At 42.2% G+C, this 20,222-nt stretch overlaps 1 protein-coding gene across 7 annotated transcripts in view; it reads left to right on the forward strand.

Annotated features, from left to right (window-relative positions):
• TRPM3 (transient receptor potential cation channel subfamily M member 3) overlaps positions 1-20,222 on the forward strand; it is a 497,295-nt gene that overhangs the window by 392,973 nt on the left and 84,100 nt on the right. For 4 of the 7 annotated variants that reach the window (XM_036262128.1, XM_036262132.1, XM_036262130.1 and 1 more), the window contains 7 exons: positions 1,269-1,403; positions 4,214-4,264; positions 12,126-12,161; positions 12,317-12,457; positions 15,315-15,344; positions 16,280-16,569; positions 18,373-18,601. In XM_036262128.1, the coding sequence (XP_036118021.1) occupies positions 1,269-1,403; positions 4,214-4,264; positions 12,126-12,161; positions 12,317-12,457; positions 15,315-15,344; positions 16,280-16,569; positions 18,373-18,601 (912 nt within the window). The remainder of the gene's footprint in view (positions 1-1,268; positions 1,404-4,213; positions 4,265-12,125; positions 12,162-12,316; positions 12,458-15,314; positions 15,345-16,279; positions 16,570-18,372; positions 18,602-20,222) is intronic. The other 3 variants (XM_036262129.1, XM_036262133.1, XM_036262131.1) reach the window with 1 other exon arrangement.

A 20,222-nucleotide genomic window follows, 5' to 3' on the forward strand; every position in this document is an offset into this window, starting at 1 on the left:
TTCTGAGAGCAGCTGGGGAAACTGCGCCTTTTCTTTCGAATGGAAATGATTTGGGAAATTACTGCCACCTAGTGGAACATATGACTAAGCACAACTCAGAACGTTCCAAACATCTCCGAGTGGCTTTTGATAGCAATTTTCAGCAGCAAATGATGCCATTTCTTTTAAATGTCTGAAAATGTGTATATAATACAAATTTTTATCAAATAAAATGAAGGAGGGAATTAACTATTGGAATTAGCAATTTGTTTCTGGTTGTCTTTGAGGTTGCTGCTTCCAAGTGGTGGCGCCCCGTGCTGGTGTGTGGCTGGGTCACACCTCAGGACACAGAATTAGCAGGTGCCATCTGGTCCTGGTGGCTGAGCACAGGTCCTCCCTATTCCCAAGAACAGCACAGAGGGAACCAAAGCTTTATATAACTGTTCTTGGTTTGTTTCCCTCAATTGACTCTACCAAAAATAAAAACTTGGAAAATTGGCCATTGGGTGATGTACGCATGTATCCCCAGGAGGTAACTAGCAGCCTGAAATTTGATTTCTGTGCCTGGAGTTGCTGTACAGGCCTTATTTAACCCTCCTTTCCCCCAGAGAGCTTCTGCCCTGGGTGGAGCCCCGGGCTTCATTTAGTGCCACGAGGGCGTTGCTGCTGGGAAAGATCTGTCAAGGAGTCTGGACACTGGGGAGTTTTTTAAAAGGAATAAAATGAAACTTTAGTAAACAGGCCAAAGGACCTAGACAGTTGCTGTGTCTCCATGTAGAAATGGGAAGGACGAAGGCAAGGTGGTATCACTTAACAAAAATAGAACAGCCTACTTTCTGGTCTGTTTACTAGGGTCCCTCTTCTCAAGCCAGCCAGGGTCTAACTCGAGCCTACGGAAGATGAAAACCAAGACAGCAAAGTACCCACATTAGCACTTCACTGGTATTTTAGGAGTTTGGTCCAAGAGTGAGAAGAAAAGCCTTGTAAATCCCTGTACCTTCTCAGGATCCAGAGGGAGAAAGGGAGAGGGAGAGAGAGATGGATTCAAGGAGAAAATAACTTTAGCAACTAGAAAGCCTTGAATTCTGTTTCAAAAACAGGCCCTAAAACACATGAGACCTTGTAGCTATCCCAAGAGCAGAGTTGGGAGCAGTCTTGCTAGCATGTTCTTGGATGTGCTGAAGGTTTACCAGATGTCAAAGGCATCCATTTCTAAACTGTTCCAGTGAATGCCAAAGAAGTGCATCTCTAGAGCCTGGAGCAGACTAACTCAGTGACTTGATTTGCAGGTGGGGTCTCTGGAACAAGCCATGTTGGATGCCCTAGTTCTGGACAGAGTGGATTTTGTGAAATTACTCATAGAGAATGGAGTAAGCATGCACCGTTTTCTCACCATCTCCAGACTAGAGGAATTGTACAATACGGTAGGACCAAGCTAAGGCACTTTTTATTTTCTCTACGTTTTTTGTTTGACCTTCTCCTACTCCCCCACATGCCTGTGAGTCTCCTCCCTGCCCGCCAAATGCATGGATCATTTTTCACAAATTCTCCCCTACACCTATGTACACAAGAAATACAAGTCACCAAGATTTCACTTGTTTTAACTGCTCAGTTGTCAGCATCTAAGGCAGAAAGTTATGTGATCACCAAAAGGTAACATTCTCATATTTTTACACTAAACCACTGGGATATAGAAATTAGAACAAAATTAGAACACAGTTTACTTGTAAGCCCAGAGCAGCGGTTCTCAACCTGTGGGTCTCAACCCTTCTGGGGGTCGAACGACCCTTTCACAGGGGTCGCCTAAGACCATCGAAAAACAAATATTTCTGATGACAATTCATAACAGTAGCAAAATTACAGTCATGAAGTAGCAACAAAAATAATTTTATGGTTGGGGGTCACCACAACATGAGGAACTGGATTGAAGGGTCGCGGCATCAGGAAGGCTGAGAACCACTGGCCCAGAGGGTGTTTGAGGCAATAGGCAGAGGAGGATTGATTTAACTCTTAGCATCAAAGGAAGCCAGTTAATTACCCTGCACCATCTAGTTATCCTGAGAGCTATGAATAAAATATAAAAACCTCTTGTTTGGAGTTACCAAAAATATTGTTTTGTTTTGTAATGATTTTTTAATTCATTCACTAGGGATAACAAGGAGCGATCATAAAAAAAACTATTTATGAAATTCTTTGAAACTATTCAATGGATTAAGTACATCGGCTCTGATCTGAGCTGATACTCACTAACATCCAATGAAGTTTAAAATGTAGATATTGCATTCCCCCCCATTTTACAGATGAGAAAACTGAGGCCAAAAGTGAATTGGTTTATTCAAGATCGCAAAAATCCTAAGTGAAGAAAGAAGCTAGTACTGAACCAAAGCCTCTGTCTTAGAGATAGATTATTCCTCCCGTCCTTTGTCACGTTCTCCACCTCACCACCCACAGTACTAATGAGAAGAAGCTTAGTGACGTGTTTGTTGTGTTAGGTGGTGCCACCCTGGCTCTATCCTGTTCCCACTGATGGAAGTAGAAAAGAGGTTAGCAGAGTGGTTCCAGGTGTCTGTTTTCTCTGTCAATTTGTTATTTGGTTCAGCATCCTGAGACTTTCAGGAAGAATAATAAACCAAAATGGTACAATAGGAGGCCCAAACTTTCCCTCCTACCAAGAGATCCACCACTAGCCATGAAGAAATGGATACGTTTAGAAACATACAACCCACTAAGTCTGAGTCATAAAGAAATACAACATTGGAACAGGTTAATAACAAATAAGGAGATTGAATTAGTAATCAAAAACCTCCCAACAAAGAAAAGCCAGGACCAGGTGGCTTCACAGGTAAATGTTATGAAATGTTATCCTCATTTTAGAGATGGTAACACTGAGTCACAGTCGGGTAGCTTGCCCATGGTCACAGCTGGTCAGCAGCAGAGCCGAGTTTGGAGCCAGGCATTCTGACTCCAGAGTCTGCCTGTTTAATCCTTACACAGTACTGCATCCCTCAGTCTAAGAGTTCTGATGAGTATGCCTGCACGAACGGGCAGGTGGTCGAGGCAGCAGAGGGCGGTTGTCTCCATCCTTGAATGTGTTTCAACCATGCTTAAGGATTTGCCATCACTGTTTGAGATCCGCTAACAGGGTGACCAGATTTAGCACATATATACAGGAGGCCCAGTTAAATTTATACTTCAGATAAACAACAAATAATTTTTTGTATAAGTGTGTCTTAAATATTGCATGGGAGATACTTATATTAGAAATTTATTCCCTGTCTATGTGGAATCCAAATTTAACTAGGCATCCTGTATGTTATCTAACATTCCTATTCCTGAAAGACAGCGCCTTGGCAAGCCATTTCATTTTATTCTTCCCTTAAACAAACATATATCTTTTTCCCAAGCCTCTCTTTTTTCCAAATTTTCCTGTGGCCTTTTCTTCAGACTGGACTTTAGCAAACCACCACCCGAGGGCCAGATCCAGCTTGCTGCCTATTTCTATGTGGCCTGCAAGCTAAGAGTGTGGTTTTTTACACTTTTCAGTCGTTGAAAAAATCAAAAGAGGACTGATGGTTTGTGACATTCAAATTATATAAAATTTTGGTCTTTTTGTGTCCATAAATACAGTTTGACTGAAACAGAGGCAAGCTCCTTTGCTTAGGTGTCATCTCTGGCGGCTTCCACAAGGCGGCAGTGTTGAACAATTGCCAGGGAGACTGTAAGGCCCACAAAGTCTAAAATGGTGACTACCTGGCTATTTACAGAAAAAAATGTTTGCCAACCCCTGCTTTAGACAGTTTCTCATTCGACATGGGTCAAAATCAAGACGCAATTGGCAGTGTGCCGAAGTGTATTTCCAATGCAGTAAAGTGGCCCCTATGTCTCCTCCTGCAGCAAAACTACCCCTTAAATTATGTCGTGGTTTAGCTGTTGACAGAGTTGATGGAACCTAGAGCTTCAAATGCTTTTTCTGGAGGAACCACAATCCCCAAATCCGCCTGTGTTTCTTTAGAAGAGACAGGTACAGGGTATCTGGTGGGAGGAACATCTGTAACAAAAATTAATTAATAAAAATTGAAAAAAAGAAAAGACAGGTACAACTGAGCAACTACAACAAGGTTCATCTTAACAACTGTCCCTCGCCAGCCACAACCCTTCCTTCCAGATCCTTCTTGCCTGGCTGGAGAGAGAGCCCGACTAGCAAAACCATTTGATTCTTCTTTATTGTTTTCAGAGACATGGGCCCTCAAACACATTGTACCACTTGGTCAGGGATGTCAAAAAGGTAAGAATCCTCTCGACTGCAGGTCGGAGGCCCCGTCTTGACTGCTTCCTGTTTAGAAGGCGCCTCTGTGTTGCATTGCATGAGCTGCCAGAGTATTCCTGTCCCTGCCTGACCCCTCATTTCAGGACACTCTGTGTGTGTGTGTGTGTGTGTGTGTGTGTGTGTGTGTGTGTGTGTGTGTCTTTTAACTCTGACGTCTCTGCTTATGATGCAGCTGTGGTTTATCTCCAGTCTCCCTGGTTGTAGACGCTTTCGTTGGACATAGTGCTTTTGGACCGTGGAACGCGAGGCTTTTTGCCCATGCCATGTGGATTTATGCTATTACCTGTATTTTTCCATATGCCCCTCACTGTTTGGGGAGCTAGTTTCCATGCTGCCCGCCTGACCATAAGAGGATCTTCACGTACTAGCTCTGGATGCTAGGTATCACCGTCACACCCAGCAGTGTACAGGGTGTAGGGCATTACAAAGTCTCGGCGAATCAGAGACTAAGACACAGATATGTATACCATTCTTCTAACACGTCATTTTTCCCAGTATATTTTTCCACATCAGTATCTCAGATGTTGATGGGGTGAAGGGAAGCCAGTAGGTTCGGATCAAGCAAATTTATTCCAATTTTACAGAGGAGGAAGCTGAAATGCAAGGAGGTGAGAACTGTATTAAGTGCTTGATAAAGAGCTAGGATTAGAACTCGGGACTTTTGATTAGTACTAAAGATAATAATACCTAATATTTAATGGTGACCAGGTGTGTGACACCAGTCTAAGTCTTCTGTTCATCTTTATAAGAATGCTATGTAGTAGAGTGATGATTTTATTATTAGAATTTTGTTACTATATAGCATTATTCCCATGTACAGATGAGAAGAGTGAGACACAGGGAGGTTATTTTAAACTTAGCCAAGTGCTTGTTCTTTTGCCCTGTACAATCTTTTTCAGAGGTAGCTTCGGTTCTGAGCCTTTGACAGCATTCCCAGAAAGGGATGTTTTAACTCCAGCGGACAAAATAGATGGTGGCATTTCCTCCACCCTGTACATGTGCACACCCACACACGGGTACACCCTCCTACCAATTTGTAGCAATTCTTCACCAAAGTCTATTAGTTATGCTCAGAGAAAGCTACAAAGTAAGGTCAAAGAATGGAGTCTTCGCTCAATGGTTAGAGCATTGGCCCACAGACCAAAGAGTCATGGGTTCAATTCCAAGTCAGAGCACGGTCCCTGGCCCCAGAGGCAACCAATCGATGTGTCTCTCTCACATCGATGTTTCTCTCTCTCTCTCCCCCTCCCTCCCTTCCACTCTATCTAAAAATTAATGGAAAAATATCCTCAGGTGAAGATTAACAAACAAAGAGAATAGAGTTCAATTCCCTCATGTCACGGGAATGTGTTGGCTAGAACTGACCCTTAGGTGTTCTGTAGCCACTTTTTCAATTTTCCTTCAAAAGGCCAAGCAAAGGCCCTGGGGCTGCTTCAAATGTACCTGTTTAACCCGGTGGGCCTTTCCGATCCATGTGAGTGAGTGACGCTGTCATTCTGTCAGTGCAAGGGAAACAGACGCTCAACAAGCGTTTTACAAGATCGCATCTTTCCTTGGTCTGCCCATTTCGAGCCACCAGCGTACCTACCTTCAGCAAACCTACTTCTCATTCCCTCGGGTCTTCCCATTCTGTTTAATTTATCCTAGCTAAAAATTGCCTGGAAAAGAACTGGGGGCAGGGGTGGGGGAGTATCTCAGAAGCCTGTGTACACAGCTAATGTATATTCTTTGCCAAGGTATTTGTTGCTCGTGTTCAATAAAATATCTTGAGGCTTTTCTAAAATAATCCGATACTATCCCCTTAAGCTACTCTGTGTCACTGACGGAATTGTGAGGGTCTCTGAGGTGACAGCTATGCCTTTGTTCCTCTGTCCAGCCATCGGCCAATCCACACCTTCAAATAAAGCTGCTCATCCACCTCCATCACTCAGATTCTCAGTGTCTTGCATGATTTTCAAAGGGATTTTGTGGTTAGATTTTACTGAGTACAAATGATCAAAATCCCTCCTACTAGGCTTTCTGCCTTGCCGGACTCTGCTTCCCAATATCATTTTCTCTTTTCTGAATTCCCATTAACTGCCTTTTACATCGGCTCACATCACTTGCATTAAAAGGCATGTAGACTTTGTAGAGTAATTTTAAGGTAGGGTGTTGTTGTTTTTTAAACTTACTAGTTAAAGATGTAAAAATAATAACTAATAAGAAAGAACCGTATGGTAAACATTTGGAAGGAAGGAGTATTGGGAGCAGTTTTATTTTTCCTTTCAATGTTATCCAAATACTAGAAAATGAATATAGTTACATAAGAATTCATTTACTTACTAATTTGGTAACTGGAAAAAAAATGATAACAAGTCACCTAGGACAGTACTGAACTGGCTTAGAAACAATGTATCTTTTAACTTGGGAATAGAGACTGCCAATAAGGTAGGGAGAAACAGAAAGCCTACGTTTAGCATTTTACTTTGGGAAGAAATAAATAGAGACAGGAAATGCAGGCTCCATCTACTTCTGTGATAAAGGTGAGCATCTGACTATTGGAGAGCAAGAAAGGAGAACAATGGTAGCCAAAGGAGCCGAACTGTCTCCATTTTATGTTACATGAAAGAAGAGAGCTGAAAATGAAGAAGGGGCTTTGTTTGTATATTTTTTTATTGATTTTTTTTTTTTAAGAGAGCAAAGGAGAGGGAGAAGAGAGAGGAACATCCGTGTGAGAGCAGAACATAAACCGACTGCGTCCTGCACGCACCCTACTAGGGATGAGCCTGCAACCTGGGCATGTGCCCTGACCGGGAATCGAACCAGCGACCTTTTGGTGCATGAGACGAGGCCTTACCAACTAAGCCACACCAACCAGGGTGTTTGTGTATTTTTAAGAAATGAATGATGAAGAAATTAATATTTTCCTCAGGTGGTTCACATTTTCCTCAGACGGTTCTAGAAGGCTTCCAGCAATTTAGACCTATAAGATTCTCAAAATCTACAAAAACTAGGTTTAAAATGCTAAGAAAATCTTGGACAGTTTAAGCAATTGTAAAAATTAAGGAGCATAATAATTAGCGTGTGCTTTGTGCATTATGACTATAGGACTTTATGTAAGTATTAACTGATTTAATCTGTGGCAAAAAAAAAATTAATCAGTAAATGATAAAACCTGATACAAAATGCTGTTCATAAGTAAGAAAACAGTTCTGGATCTTAAACATAGTGTTTGAAAATTTATCTGTGCCCTGGCCGGTAGCTCAGTGGTTAGAGCATCGGCCCACGGACCAGAGAGTCCCGGGTTCGGTTCCTACTAAGGGCACGTACCTCGGTTGCAGTTTGTCCCCGGCCCCAGTTGGGGTCATGTGGGTGGCAACCAGTCGATGTGTCTCTCTCACATCGATGTTTCTCTTTCTCTCTCTTCCCTCCTCTCTCCCTCCTCCCCTGTCTGAAGATAAATGCAAAAATGTCCTCAGGTGACGATAAAAAAAGAAAGAAAGAAAAGTAATTATGTCTGTAAATGAAATGTAAGTAGCTCTTACAAACCCGGGGAATGCAGTGAGGAATTATCAGACCATCATAAGTTAACCAGCATGACATCTGCAAATACAACTATCCTTTGAAATCAACAGAACTGAACATGGAGAATTGCTCCCAAGCTAGTTTCAAACTCTCAGATTATATATACCAAGGGAACCATCTAGGAGCAATGAGGTAAAGAGTTGCTATTCAGCGTCAGTCAGAAATTTTAAATGATGTAAGCCAACCCAATTCCCTGACTGTTTTCATGCATAAATCCATTGGATATACCAATGCTCTCTTATTAAACCGGAGTGGCCCGAGTCTGTCTGCTTTATTGTGAAATCTAACTTGCCATTTTAGTAGCTAACTGTCTGCTCAATTTGTGCCTCTGTATGTTTTAAAGTAGTCACTTTTCTTTCTTAAATTAAATGTGCTAATACATCATGGTACCTATTCTAGCCCTCCCACCAAAGGAGTATGATAGTTAAGTTTTAGATAGAAATAGTATGAAATTATGATAGTTTCAAATGTATTCATGTGAGAATCAAGACTCAGAGCTTTTTTACAGAATGAAGAAAAAAAGCATTTCAGACACACTTTGGGTAGAGAAGGGATATTGTATAACCCCATCTGCTAAATTCATGCAAATTTTAAAAAGCATTCTTATTTTGTATAAGATTAGTTACCCAGAGTACTACCATGCCAAACATTGGGGGACTGTCCATAAACTCTCACCAGAACAGTCTTTTCCCCACTTGACCTTGGTAAACCTGACAACCAACTACCATTTACTCCTCACGTGCATGAGAAGGAAACGGTCTCGTTTTGAAGGCTTGTTATCCGTTTTCAAGAAAAAAAGAGTTTCCTAAAGAGCTGACCTCTGTTGTGATGTCGTACGCTGATATCTGAGAAACAGAGTGTGTTTGGAAGAGCAGATCTAAGTGAAGTTGAACTATTCTTTTAATTAATAGTTATCCTTTGGTACTACATGGATTAAAACTTAGTTTCAGAGCAGTAGCTCATAGCATGAATAAAATAGATGACATTTTCAAGTTATCAAGCTGTACCTATCCATAGCCCCAAGCTTCTCTGTTATTCTGTGGATCACATTATTTAAATCACGTGGTTTGCCATGTGTTGTTAAGACATGAAATGGGGCTTTATCAGTTATCCAAGTAATTACCAAAAGGGGGAAAGGAAACAACAGAAACAGCAAGCAGAAAGAGTGTCACACCAGAATCACTGTGGACTTCCTGTTTGTAAAGGACCCAGGCCAAGAAGACTTCTCCAGAAGGTTTTTGGACATTACCGGTGGCATGTGAGGTACCACTCACTTTCTCTGCTTTTTCCAGAGAAGGTGTATGTGATGAGCACAGCCCACCCCGTCTATCCCTTACCAGCCCTTGCCTCTAAGCCCCCAGCTTCACTAACCAAACCTCAGGGGATTAGTGGAAACTACATCGACCCTGGAAGCTCTGGACGAGAGTCTCTGCCCAGTGACCTGGCCGCACAGAAATACAAGCAGGCTGCCAGGGAGCAGTCAGACAACTGGACCGTCAGAAATAGATAAGACCTTAGAAGTAACGGTGTCCAAAGTGCACGTTTTCAAAGGGTAAACTGAGGTACAGAGAAAGGGCGTGATCTGTTCAGGCCCATAGCCCAGCCCAGTGCTATTTCCACTGCAGGGTCACTCTGCTGACTGCCCTCCACACTTCTGTTACACCTGCAGGTCACCGGTGGCCAAAGCCATCTGCCCAGACCGGCACCAATGCTGCCATCCCCTTCTGTGCTCACCCAAGACACAGTTGTCGTTTTATTCATTTTAGGAAATCTATTTCTTCTTCCCCCAAAGGTTTCCTCTCTTCCCAGTAAAAGCTGTGAAACAAATTTCCCTTCATTTCTCTGTTATCAAAAGCCTCTGGAAAGAACACTCCAGTCTTGCAGACCGAGTTCAAACACATTACTTGGTAAAGTAAGCTTTCCCTCCTCCAGGTATCACTTCAACAAAAGCATCTGACTCCCTCCTTGTCTCCAAATCCTCCAGTCTCCTCTGTATTCGTTTACATCAGTTATTGCACAAAACAGAGCAGGCAGGCAAATGCCAGTGAGCAAAAGACCCTCATTGGCTTGGTTAGGTGGACATCGCCGCCTTGTGGTCAATCAGAGTGCAGGCCTGTTTTCTTTCCGGCCTTCGCTAAAAGCTGAGAGAGCCCAGGATAGTCTCTGCAGCCTTCCTCCTGCTCGGACCAGATCATACATCACTCTAAATAATCAAGATTTGTATGAGAATTTTCAAGAAAAAAAAGATTCCAGAACCTTCTTGGGTAGTCTATAAACCTAAAAACCCTTTATTAATAAAGCCATTTGCCAAAAAAAATGTTCTCTTTGCCCCTCTTAAATGTTTATGTACTTTGAATTTTACTATTATCAGTTTCCTGACAGCTCCCACTCTGACAGACGTGTCAGATGTATAAATATTGCCATTCAATATTGGCCTTCACGTAATATCGGGTCTTGTTCCTAGAACTCAAACTAATGCTTACATACGGATTTCTGAAAAGAAAATATACACATGTTAGACTCTGTATTACCCACGTTTCAAATTTAGAAAACTGTTACAAGATTAAAAATAGGCACAAATTCATAGACTTGCTATGATGGTCTTTCCAAAGCATCACAGTACATCCTTTGGGGATGTTTTTGGAAACTGGTACATTACAGAGCATAGAAGCCAGGAAGTTCAATCCCTTTTACTAGGAAGAAAACAGGTGGCTGATTTGTTGAGGACAGACAGAAGCCCAGGGCAGCTGACTCATAGCAAGAGTTCCTTACCCTGCCTGCCTCACAGTGCCAAAGGAAAGAACACAGATGGGGTGGGCCCCTCGGGAAGTCATCCTCATTAGGAGCCAAATGCATGGGAGGCGAGGCTGACTGGGGTGTGTCCAGGTTCTGGGGCTCTTCCACCCTTGAACTGGCAGAGTTGCTTAACAGTCTGATAGAACCAGACCATACAGGAAACTGCAGACTGGTAACCTGTCCCAAAATAATAGAGAAAAGTCATTGCGCGGGTAATATTTTTAAACTCACTTTAATGTTTATGGAAAGGGCAATACCTTAAAAGTTACGATCTTTTTTATATTTTTTGCCGTGCTTCGCCTAAGGAAGTCAGACCATTGGTCTTGATAGCCTGAGAATAGCTTAATTTGACAATTCAGTTAGATTGCTGAGATAATCTTAAAATTTAGGAGATCCCAAAATTCTGAGAAAGATGGGGAGGAGAGGAGAGACCGTTTTTGTGAAGGGAGAATTCAGCTAATGAAATGGGTTCTGATGGGCCAAGGTCAAGGATGGGAGGGGTTCTGCGCCTCAAAGTGCTTCCATCTCATCTCGAATGCCCTTCACACAGTCCCACTTTGCTCAGCCGGCTCAAATTAGGTCCCCAAGCCTGCCTTGTTCCCCAAGTTAAGGGCAGGGCTGAGGATTAACTCTATACGCCGCAAGTAAGTTGAAAGAGCGGCCCTGGGATTCCATGAGCTTAGGCTGGTGCATCAGTTGCTCTCCATTCATTCCTGCCCATGCAGAGACCTCAACACACATACTTCAAGTAAAATTTCTGCAGGAAACTGAGGCTTCCCCAAACAGAGTAATTCGCACACTGTGGCTAGTTAGTTCTCTAACTGAGAACATAACACTGAAAAAAAAAAAAAAAACTGAGATTTGATCCCACCACATCACTTAATCTCACTCTTTTCACTCATTCACATTTTTAACAACAAAAAGCATTTTGAATGCTTATCATACACCAGGCTCTATAAAAGGCACTGGGAATACAAAGATAAACAATTGAAAATATAAAGCTATCCCTTCTCACTTTCTCTTTCAACATAAGAAATGTTCATCTGACATCCATCCTGCTCTCCTTTGATGGTAAAGGCACCAAATGTTCACTGTTAATAGAAATTTGGTATTAAAGGAAGTCTGAGCTCTAAACATACCGCACCTAACGCAAGCCCCGGTAATAACCATGACTTTCTGGAAGGAGTCTTCATTTAGTGAGTGTGGAAACATAAATGATCAGCAAGAGGGGGTCACAGGCCTGGGTCAGAGGCAGAGCAGCGAGGGGGCCGGGGGACATCTGGGGAGCCTAGTTCTAGTGTCTGGGAGCCAAAGCATTTGCCATGTCTAGCCTTGTGTGTTTTTTCTGCTACGCTGGTGTTTTTTTCTCCTCAGCTGAAGACTTGAATAAATATTTTGATTTTCTGTTATTGCCGACGATTACTGCATCTTCTTATTTAACTTATGTCTTCTTTCCAAGCGAGAATATCCAGGTTTCGGTTGGATCTATTTTAAGGTGAATTAATTAACCAGCATAATAATACATTCATATGTTTCTTTTTTAATTTTTTTTTTTTTTACTCTAAAATAGTTACAGAACACATGGGATAGAATCTCTAGTAAATCACGCTGTCTTTTGGATCTGTTTGTTGTTTCCTTCTTCCCTGACAGGGGAACCTGCCCCCGGACTACAGAATCAGCCTGATCGACATCGGCCTGGTGATCGAGTACCTGATGGGCGGGGCTTATCGCTGCAACTACACGCGCAAGCGCTTCCGGACCCTCTACCACAACCTCTTCGGCCCCAAGAGGGTGAGGCTGGGCAAGGGCAAAGCCCATTTCCTGGACCCGGGAGGGCTAGGCTGCGACAGACTGGGGTGTGGCTTCCTGCCCTCCAAGTGATCAGCTTTCTGGTCCTCATAGATCCCATTCAAATCAGAAACTGACAATGAGAGTGAGCCGTAATGATCAGAGAATAGCAATGAAATTCAGATTAATCTTATTATCTGTCGCAGCAGTTTTCACGGATGTTGGTCTAGAGATCTATTTTTTACCATTAAAAATTACTGAGGACTCCCTAAAACTTTTTATCTATGTTAAGATCTATCAATATTTATCAGGCTGCAAATGAAAGTTGAGACTTTAAAAAAATTAGTCATTAATTCATCTCACGATGACCCTAAGAAGTCCATTGATTACATATTAACATAGACAGCATGTTTATGAAAAACAACTATGTTTTCAAAAAACAAAAATTAGAGATGAATAGCACTGTTTTACGTTTTTTGCAAATTTCTGTAATGCCTCACTTAACAAAAGGCAGCTAGATTCTCATATCTACTTCTACACTCAGTCTGCTGTAAGATGTTGTTTTGGTTAAAATATACGAAGGAAATCTGACCTCACCCAAATGTATCAAAAAAGGGAAGAAGTGATCTTTAGAAATAATCGTAGATATTCTTGAAGATTTGTTGCAACATAAAATCTTAAACTATGAACTTTTCGTAGTATTACATTAAAATCAAACTCTAGTTTGTATAGACCTTTTTCCCTTATGGATCTTTTAACATCATAGATTGGTCATTGTAAAATATTGATTCATTGTGCTATGCATGGATCTTCCAAATGTCGACACTTTTTTAATACAATTTCAAAAACTTGCATTCATTACCATCACCTCCAATCTCATCAGAAAAGTCTTTAAATATTGAAAAACTGTCAAGGTCATGGGGTGGGGGAGGACAAGTTTTCCAAGATTCTGTTTTTTGCTTGAAAGTTCAAATTGTGTCATCAACAACCAATACTGTTAGTATTTTCCTCAAAGGGACCGTCCTACTCTGTTCATTTTCAAAATGTCTGCCATCCAAGTTCAAATAACCAAGTTGTCTGCTAGTCATTCCTTCACATTACTTCACAAAGTGACCATAACTCAATCCAAACAACCCCATACGTGTTTTTTCTCAGGACACTCACCCTCGTTGAGTTTTAGCAGAGGTGCTTTATCCATACTTTCCGTTTTATCCCTCAGAATAGTAAAAACACATTGTGTACTAGCAAGAGTAGAGATTGGATAAACGTAATAATTTTTTAGGCCTCATCAAGCACATTCTTAAGTGAAATTGTCTGTTTTGTTTCATTTTAAACTTCAAGGGTATAACAGTGAAATCTAATGACAAGTAAAGTCTGGTACCATTGCCTTCATTCTTGCTAAGGCACCCAGCAACTTTACCCACCGCTGCTTTTGTACATCAGTGCAAATATTAATACAGTATCAATATCAAATGACATCTTAGTGTTATTGTGAAAATTGCTTTCACTTCACAGACCCCTGGAAGGGTCTCAGAAAAGATACCCCCCACCCCTTTCCAAACAGGTCACGTGGTCCTTGGACAACATTTTGAAAACTGCTGCTATAGCTGGTGGTGGGCATGACTTTTATTTTTACTCAACCTTATCTTCTGATTATTCAAGTATTTTGTGGTGCTGGAAGAGAACTTTGAAAACATCAAAAAGTATAAATTTTTCAAAAATCACAAATTTCAAACTGGTCAGGTCGTTATACAAGCTAAAAGAGAAAGAAAGGGAGAGAGACAAGGTTCAAGCTATTCCTACTTGAAGGGTCAAATAAAATTTGGAGGAGCTGGAAGAGCTGTAACCTTACTGTTTACTCGAATAACTTTCAAGATGGCACCGAACCCCTTCTGTGATACTTAAAACATAGAATTGGAACTCCTGACCCCTGAAGTGTATTTCCTTTGTTAAGTATAAATCAAGTTCTGTAATTTGCTGCATTGCCTCCTCTGTCTGTCTTGGCCTGTGCCAGTTCCACACGTTCCCAGCGTGAGCAATGATGCTTCTGTGCGTGCTGACACTTTCCATGTGTTGAGCACCTTTTGCCACCATCAATACATGCCCCTCTGGCCCTTCTCGACTGGACAGCAGCATAGACAGATGGCCAGCGTGGAGCATCTAAACATTCATTTCTGAATAATATCTCAAGTCTTCTGGTAATAGAGGTCCTTCAGAGGTTTGAGAAATATCTCGTGGTTTGATTGAATGTTTCATTGCTCATGCAAGTGCTTGATGTCATGGAGATGACAAGCAGGAAGACGGAAGAAATGTTGGTTCAAGAAAGGGTTAATAGCCCTGGCCAGTTTGGCTCAGCGGTTAGAGCGTCGGCCTGCGGTCCGGAGAGACCCGGGTTCGGTTCCCGCTAAGGGCACGTGCTTCGGTTGCAGTTTGTCCCCGGCCCTGGTTGGTTGTGCGGGTGGCAGCCACTCGATGTGTCCCTTCACGTCGATGTTTCTCTCTCTCTCCCTTCCTCTGTCTCCCTCCCACTCTATCTGTACAAAAAATGGAAAAATATCCTCGGGTGAGGATAAAAATAAATAATAAAAAAAAAAGAAAGGGTTAATAAACCTGTGGGTTCTACCCCTGAGCAATCTCGTTTTGCCTTTCCAGTTTTCTGATTTTCTTTGATTCACCAAACTCACTAAATCCCTAATTATCAGAGAATTTCTATAAATAGGTTCTCTCCATAGTGTTTTATTTATTGAAATAGATGCTATATGCTACAATGGAATTGTTTCATTGTCTGTTTGAGATAGAGTAGGATTCTTATATCTATAAAGAAATATCTAACTTAGTGCATGAATTTTTTTTTTAACAGCCCAAAGCCTTGAAACTACTAGGAATGGAGGTAAGTGTTTGCTCAAAATATTAATGTCAATTATTTATTCTCTTTGTTACACATTTTATATATATATATATGTATATTCATTTCAGTGGTGAGGCTTAGTGCATGATTCTGTAATAGGAAGTGAAATTTTCCCCAGTGCTGAGGGGACAGGTCACAGTAGCTGTGAACATCTCCCCATGAGGTTACATGCACATTGCAAACAAGGAAATAAATTCTATTCGAAATAGTGACTTGAAAACCAAGGAAGCATATACATTCCAGTAAGCAAAATCTATTCCTGGGTGTTTACAGATGGCAACAAATCCAAAGGCCAGAAATACTTCCCAAATGCATCTAATGAGGTGTGCGAAAACGCAGAGGTTTCTTTTTTTATCTTTTGTTCATGTGGTCATTGTTGTATATGCAAATGCCAGTCCTCATCCTTTGAGAGAAAAAGGTAGTGCTGTCCAGCATGAGGGACAATTCACCCTACCTGCAGAGGCAGAAAAAAAGGACAAAAAGAAAAAGAAAAAGAAAGTGGCCCATTAAAAATACTTTTCTCTAATTTAAAGTGTAATAATGACATGTTCCCATAGGACAGTGCTTATACAATTCTAACTCGTTTTAAAATCAGGCATATATGAGCTTTGAGTCCTTTTAGGATCAGAGCTAGGATAGGATACAGGCACATCGCAGAGATATCGGGGTTCAGTTCCAACCACTGCAACAAAGCAAATCGTAATCGTTTTGCTGGTGGAGGGTCTTGCCTTCAATTTGCAAAAAAACGCAACATCTGTGTACTACAATAAAGTGAAACACAATCAAATAAGGTGTGCCTCTAGTTTATGTATCTGTCAGAGCTGGGCCAGTAGTAAATATACAATAAGTTTTCTGAATTTAATTGATTCATTTCTAACCTCACCTCTATGTTGTTGTTTTTTTCCCTAAAATTATAGGATGATGTTCCCTTGAGGCGAGGAAGAAAAACAACCAAGAAACGTGAAGAAGAGGTAGACATTGACTTGGATGACCCCGAGATCAACCACTTTCCTTTCCCTTTCCACGAGCTGATGGTGTGGGCCGTGCTGATGAAGCGGCAGAAAATGGCCCTGTTCTTCTGGCAGCATGGCGAGGAGGCGATGGCCAAGGCCCTGGTGGCCTGCAAGCTCTGCAAAGCCATGGCTCACGAGGCTTCCGAGAACGACATGGTCGACGACATCTCCCAGGAGCTGAACCACAACTCCAGGTTGGCCCGCCCTGAAAATGGGGTGATCAGGGGACATGAAGGGAAGGTGGACCCCAAATACTAGGTGGATGGTCTGAGCCACCCAAAACTTGAAGAGGCCATGGTACACAGAGAGGATGGACATGAAAAATTACTCTTTATGGTGCACGGCACTAGATACAGAGGTACCCATATATATATACCTACATATATACATATATAGAAGATTTCATGTCATCTTCTCAACCTGCCCAACATGTCCCGTATTTTCACTGTAAGCATGTCTGCCGTAGTAAACATCTTTACTGCAAGCATTTTTACCGCATAACTAATTGGCTGTAAAACAACTTTGCCAGAAAAGATAAAATAACAAAAAATAAAAGAGAGATACTAAAAAGGACATAATGGGACATGAAAAAATAATAACAAAATTTAAAAACTGTATTGCAAAAAATGAAAATACGTTGCCTTCGAAGTCTTTCATTCATACTATTATGCTTTCCTTTTCTATTTTCCATAGCATGGTAAACTTTTGGTTTGGATTTTGGATGGGTGGGAGGATGACTCCACTCACTGAATGATTTGCAAACTGAAGTATTATCGTTCTTTGGTCTAGTGTGCAATCTGGCTTTATACGTAGTTTGTAACATTCGCTGTTTTAAGACCACCACATCTACTCGTCATTGTATAGCCCACTATGAGGGCTAAGATTTATATCATATAAAAATGCGCCCTGGACAGTTTGGCTCAGCGGTTAGAGCATCTGCCTGTGGTCCAAAGAGACCCAGGTTCGGTTCCCGCTAAGGGCACGTACCTCGGTTGCAGTTTGTCCCCGGCCCTGGTTGGTCATGTGGGTGGCAGCCACTCGATGTGTCCCTTTCACATCAATGTTTCTCTCTCTCTCTTCCTCTCTCTCCCTCCCACTCTACCTGAACAAAAAAAATGGAAAAAATGTCCTCAGGTGAGGATAAAAAAAAAAATGCAAGTAACTGTGAGAACTTCCTCCATGGAGAAATGAAACCAAACTTGACAACTAGCTTAAGTAAATTAACTCGGTCTAATGTAAACCAAATCAAACTGTCAACCTGTTATTTTATCTTTTATGATAAAATTGCTCTGTGGCCAATTAGTTGTGCAACAAAAATGTTTACAGCAAAAATACCTAGAACCCCAGCCCAAGAGATAGGCCCTCTTGTTATGCATATTTTACTGCTAAAGGAGATGAGACTAGAATTTAAGTAACTTGTCTGATCACACACTTATGGTGGGCAAGGCTCAGATCTGAACTGAGGTCTGCCACAGTTAAGAAGACATACTATGTCCGGCCGGTGTGGCTCAGTGGTTAAGCATCGACCCATGCACCAAGAGGTCACACGGTCAATTTTCAGTCAGAACACATGCCCAGGTTGTGGGCCCCATCCCCAGTAGGGGGGCATGTAGGAGGTGCCCAGTTGATGTTCTCTCTCATCGATGTTTCTATCTCTCTCTCCCTCTCACTTCTTCTCTCTCTCAAATCAATAAAGGAAAAAAAAAATTTTTTTTTAAAGAAGACGTACTGCACTGTAATCGATTTACTGGTCAGCCGTCCCCATCTGTCTACCTTGAATTGAGGGCCGTGAGTGCAGGGATCATGCCTTGTTTGACTAAACAAGGTGTCTGCACATATCGATGTTTAATGGATGTTGGCTGGATGAATGACTCAAGAAACTAGACCCCATAATAAATAACTAGACCACCTGTTTTTACTTGGACAGTGGGTCTTCACTTTCATTATCTAAGTCTCCAAGGTGGCCAAGAGATGACTCTTCACATTTTCTTTATCAGGGACTTTGGCCAGTTGGCCGTGGAGCTCCTGGACCAGTCCTACAAGCAGGACGAGCAGCTGGCCATGAAACTGCTGACGTACGAGCTGAAGAACTGGAGCAATGCCACGTGCCTGCAGCTGGCCGTGGCTGCCAAGCACCGCGACTTCATCGCACACACGTGCAGCCAGATGTTGCTCACAGACATGTGGATGGGCAGGCTCCGGATGCGCAAAAACTCAGGCCTCAAGGTCAGTGCACCCAGAAGGCTCCACTGGTTATCAGCACCAGAGGGTCGGAGTTTTCCAAGCTCAATGTGTGGTGGGATTAGGCATTCTCGTATCTTAGGAGGTTGACTCTAAACCCCAACTAGGCATCAGGACCTTCTGTATAGTAGAGTTCTGGTTTCTCATTTTTCATATAGAGGCTAAGGCCTTCCCCAAAATGTGCTAAATCAGTAGAGAGGGTGCCCAGACTAATATATTTCAGAAGATCCGAAAGTGATAGTCACCCTCAGGTGCCTAGGGTACCATTTACTCTGGCACAAGCTTTTCTGTAAGAGGAGTCGTTTCCTGGGCAGCTGCTCACTGCAGAGAAAGACTGCACACCTGGCCTCCTGTACTCCATGTCATAAAGGGGCATTAAGAAACTTGATGAAATGTTTATATACTTGAGAAATTTTTAAAACTGAAACAACAGCAAAATAGATTTATATGTAAAGACATTGCTGGATAATCTCAATCGATTCGTACGTGAAGAAAAACAAGTTGCAGGTCATTATTTATAATCTGAGTCCATTTTTGTTTTTTTGTTTTTTTTTATAGTATGTATGTATGCTGTAAAATAAAACAAGATTCTTTTTTTAAAAAAAAAAAAAAAAAGAGGTCAATACACAGTAAATTGTAGTATTACCTCTAGGGTTGAAGTGTAAGAAGGATGATGTGTGGCTTTGCTTTTTTATGTTTTCTTAATGTTTTCCAAAGAAAACATTTAACTGAAAGAAGTAGAAGGAAGACAGGAAAAAAATGGGAGGGGGGAGATTAAAAGAATGTGGTAAAATGGGTTATCTGTTAGAGTCTGTGGCTGTTACAAGCGAAACCAGGCTCAGATTCGCCTAGAACTGCCTGATCTGCATAACTCTGAGATCAACGCCGAGCAGAAGGGCCCTGAGACGAGAGCAATCGCTGAGACCACCCTGACCGAACCAGCATTCCCTCCCCTCCTCCGGCCTTCCATGCGCTCTTGGCCCAGAGTCACAGAAGCTTCCATGAAGTGGGTCATGGGTGCTCCGTAGCTACGCTGCTAGTGACCGCCAAGCCTGGCTCTCAGTTCCAAGGACAGGGTGTCATGTCCCCTGAAGGCTGCCAGCATGCCACCTGAGCTTTCCCAGCCTGCCCGGTACCCTGAGTACAGGGTCAACCGTTCTCCCTTTATCCTCAGCTGCTCCAAAGTCCCTGTGGGCGTTTACACACAGACTGTCCCTGGTGCATTCTTTGAGAATTATTTTCGCCCTTCAGAATCCCCTTTGCCCCTCACCTTGGTTCATATTCTGGAGCCCTCTGCAACAGAACCCTTTTAGGATTGAGGGAAGAGGTGGGAGACCCAGGGAACACAAGTCAGATGTCAGTGTTATCACTCAGAAATGCATTTCTTCCCTGGCACGTGGAGAATGAGGTTGCCTCCTGTGAAAAGGGCCCATAAGTTTAGTATCATCACATGGAGATTTAGGCATGTTGTTTATACACAAGAGAAACACAGTGCTGGACCCTCCTGGGTGTTTGAACATGGGCTTCTTACGGCAAATACAGAGCCCGCGGGGAGTGTGTGTGCTCCTGTTGGGTAGCAGTCAATGGCAGGGGAAAGCACTAACAT

This window comes from Molossus molossus, unplaced genomic scaffold (genome assembly GCF_014108415.1).
Source record: "Molossus molossus isolate mMolMol1 unplaced genomic scaffold, mMolMol1.p scaffold_m16_p_14, whole genome shotgun sequence".
In the NCBI taxonomy this organism is placed as follows: Eukaryota; Metazoa; Chordata; class Mammalia; order Chiroptera; family Molossidae; genus Molossus; species Molossus molossus.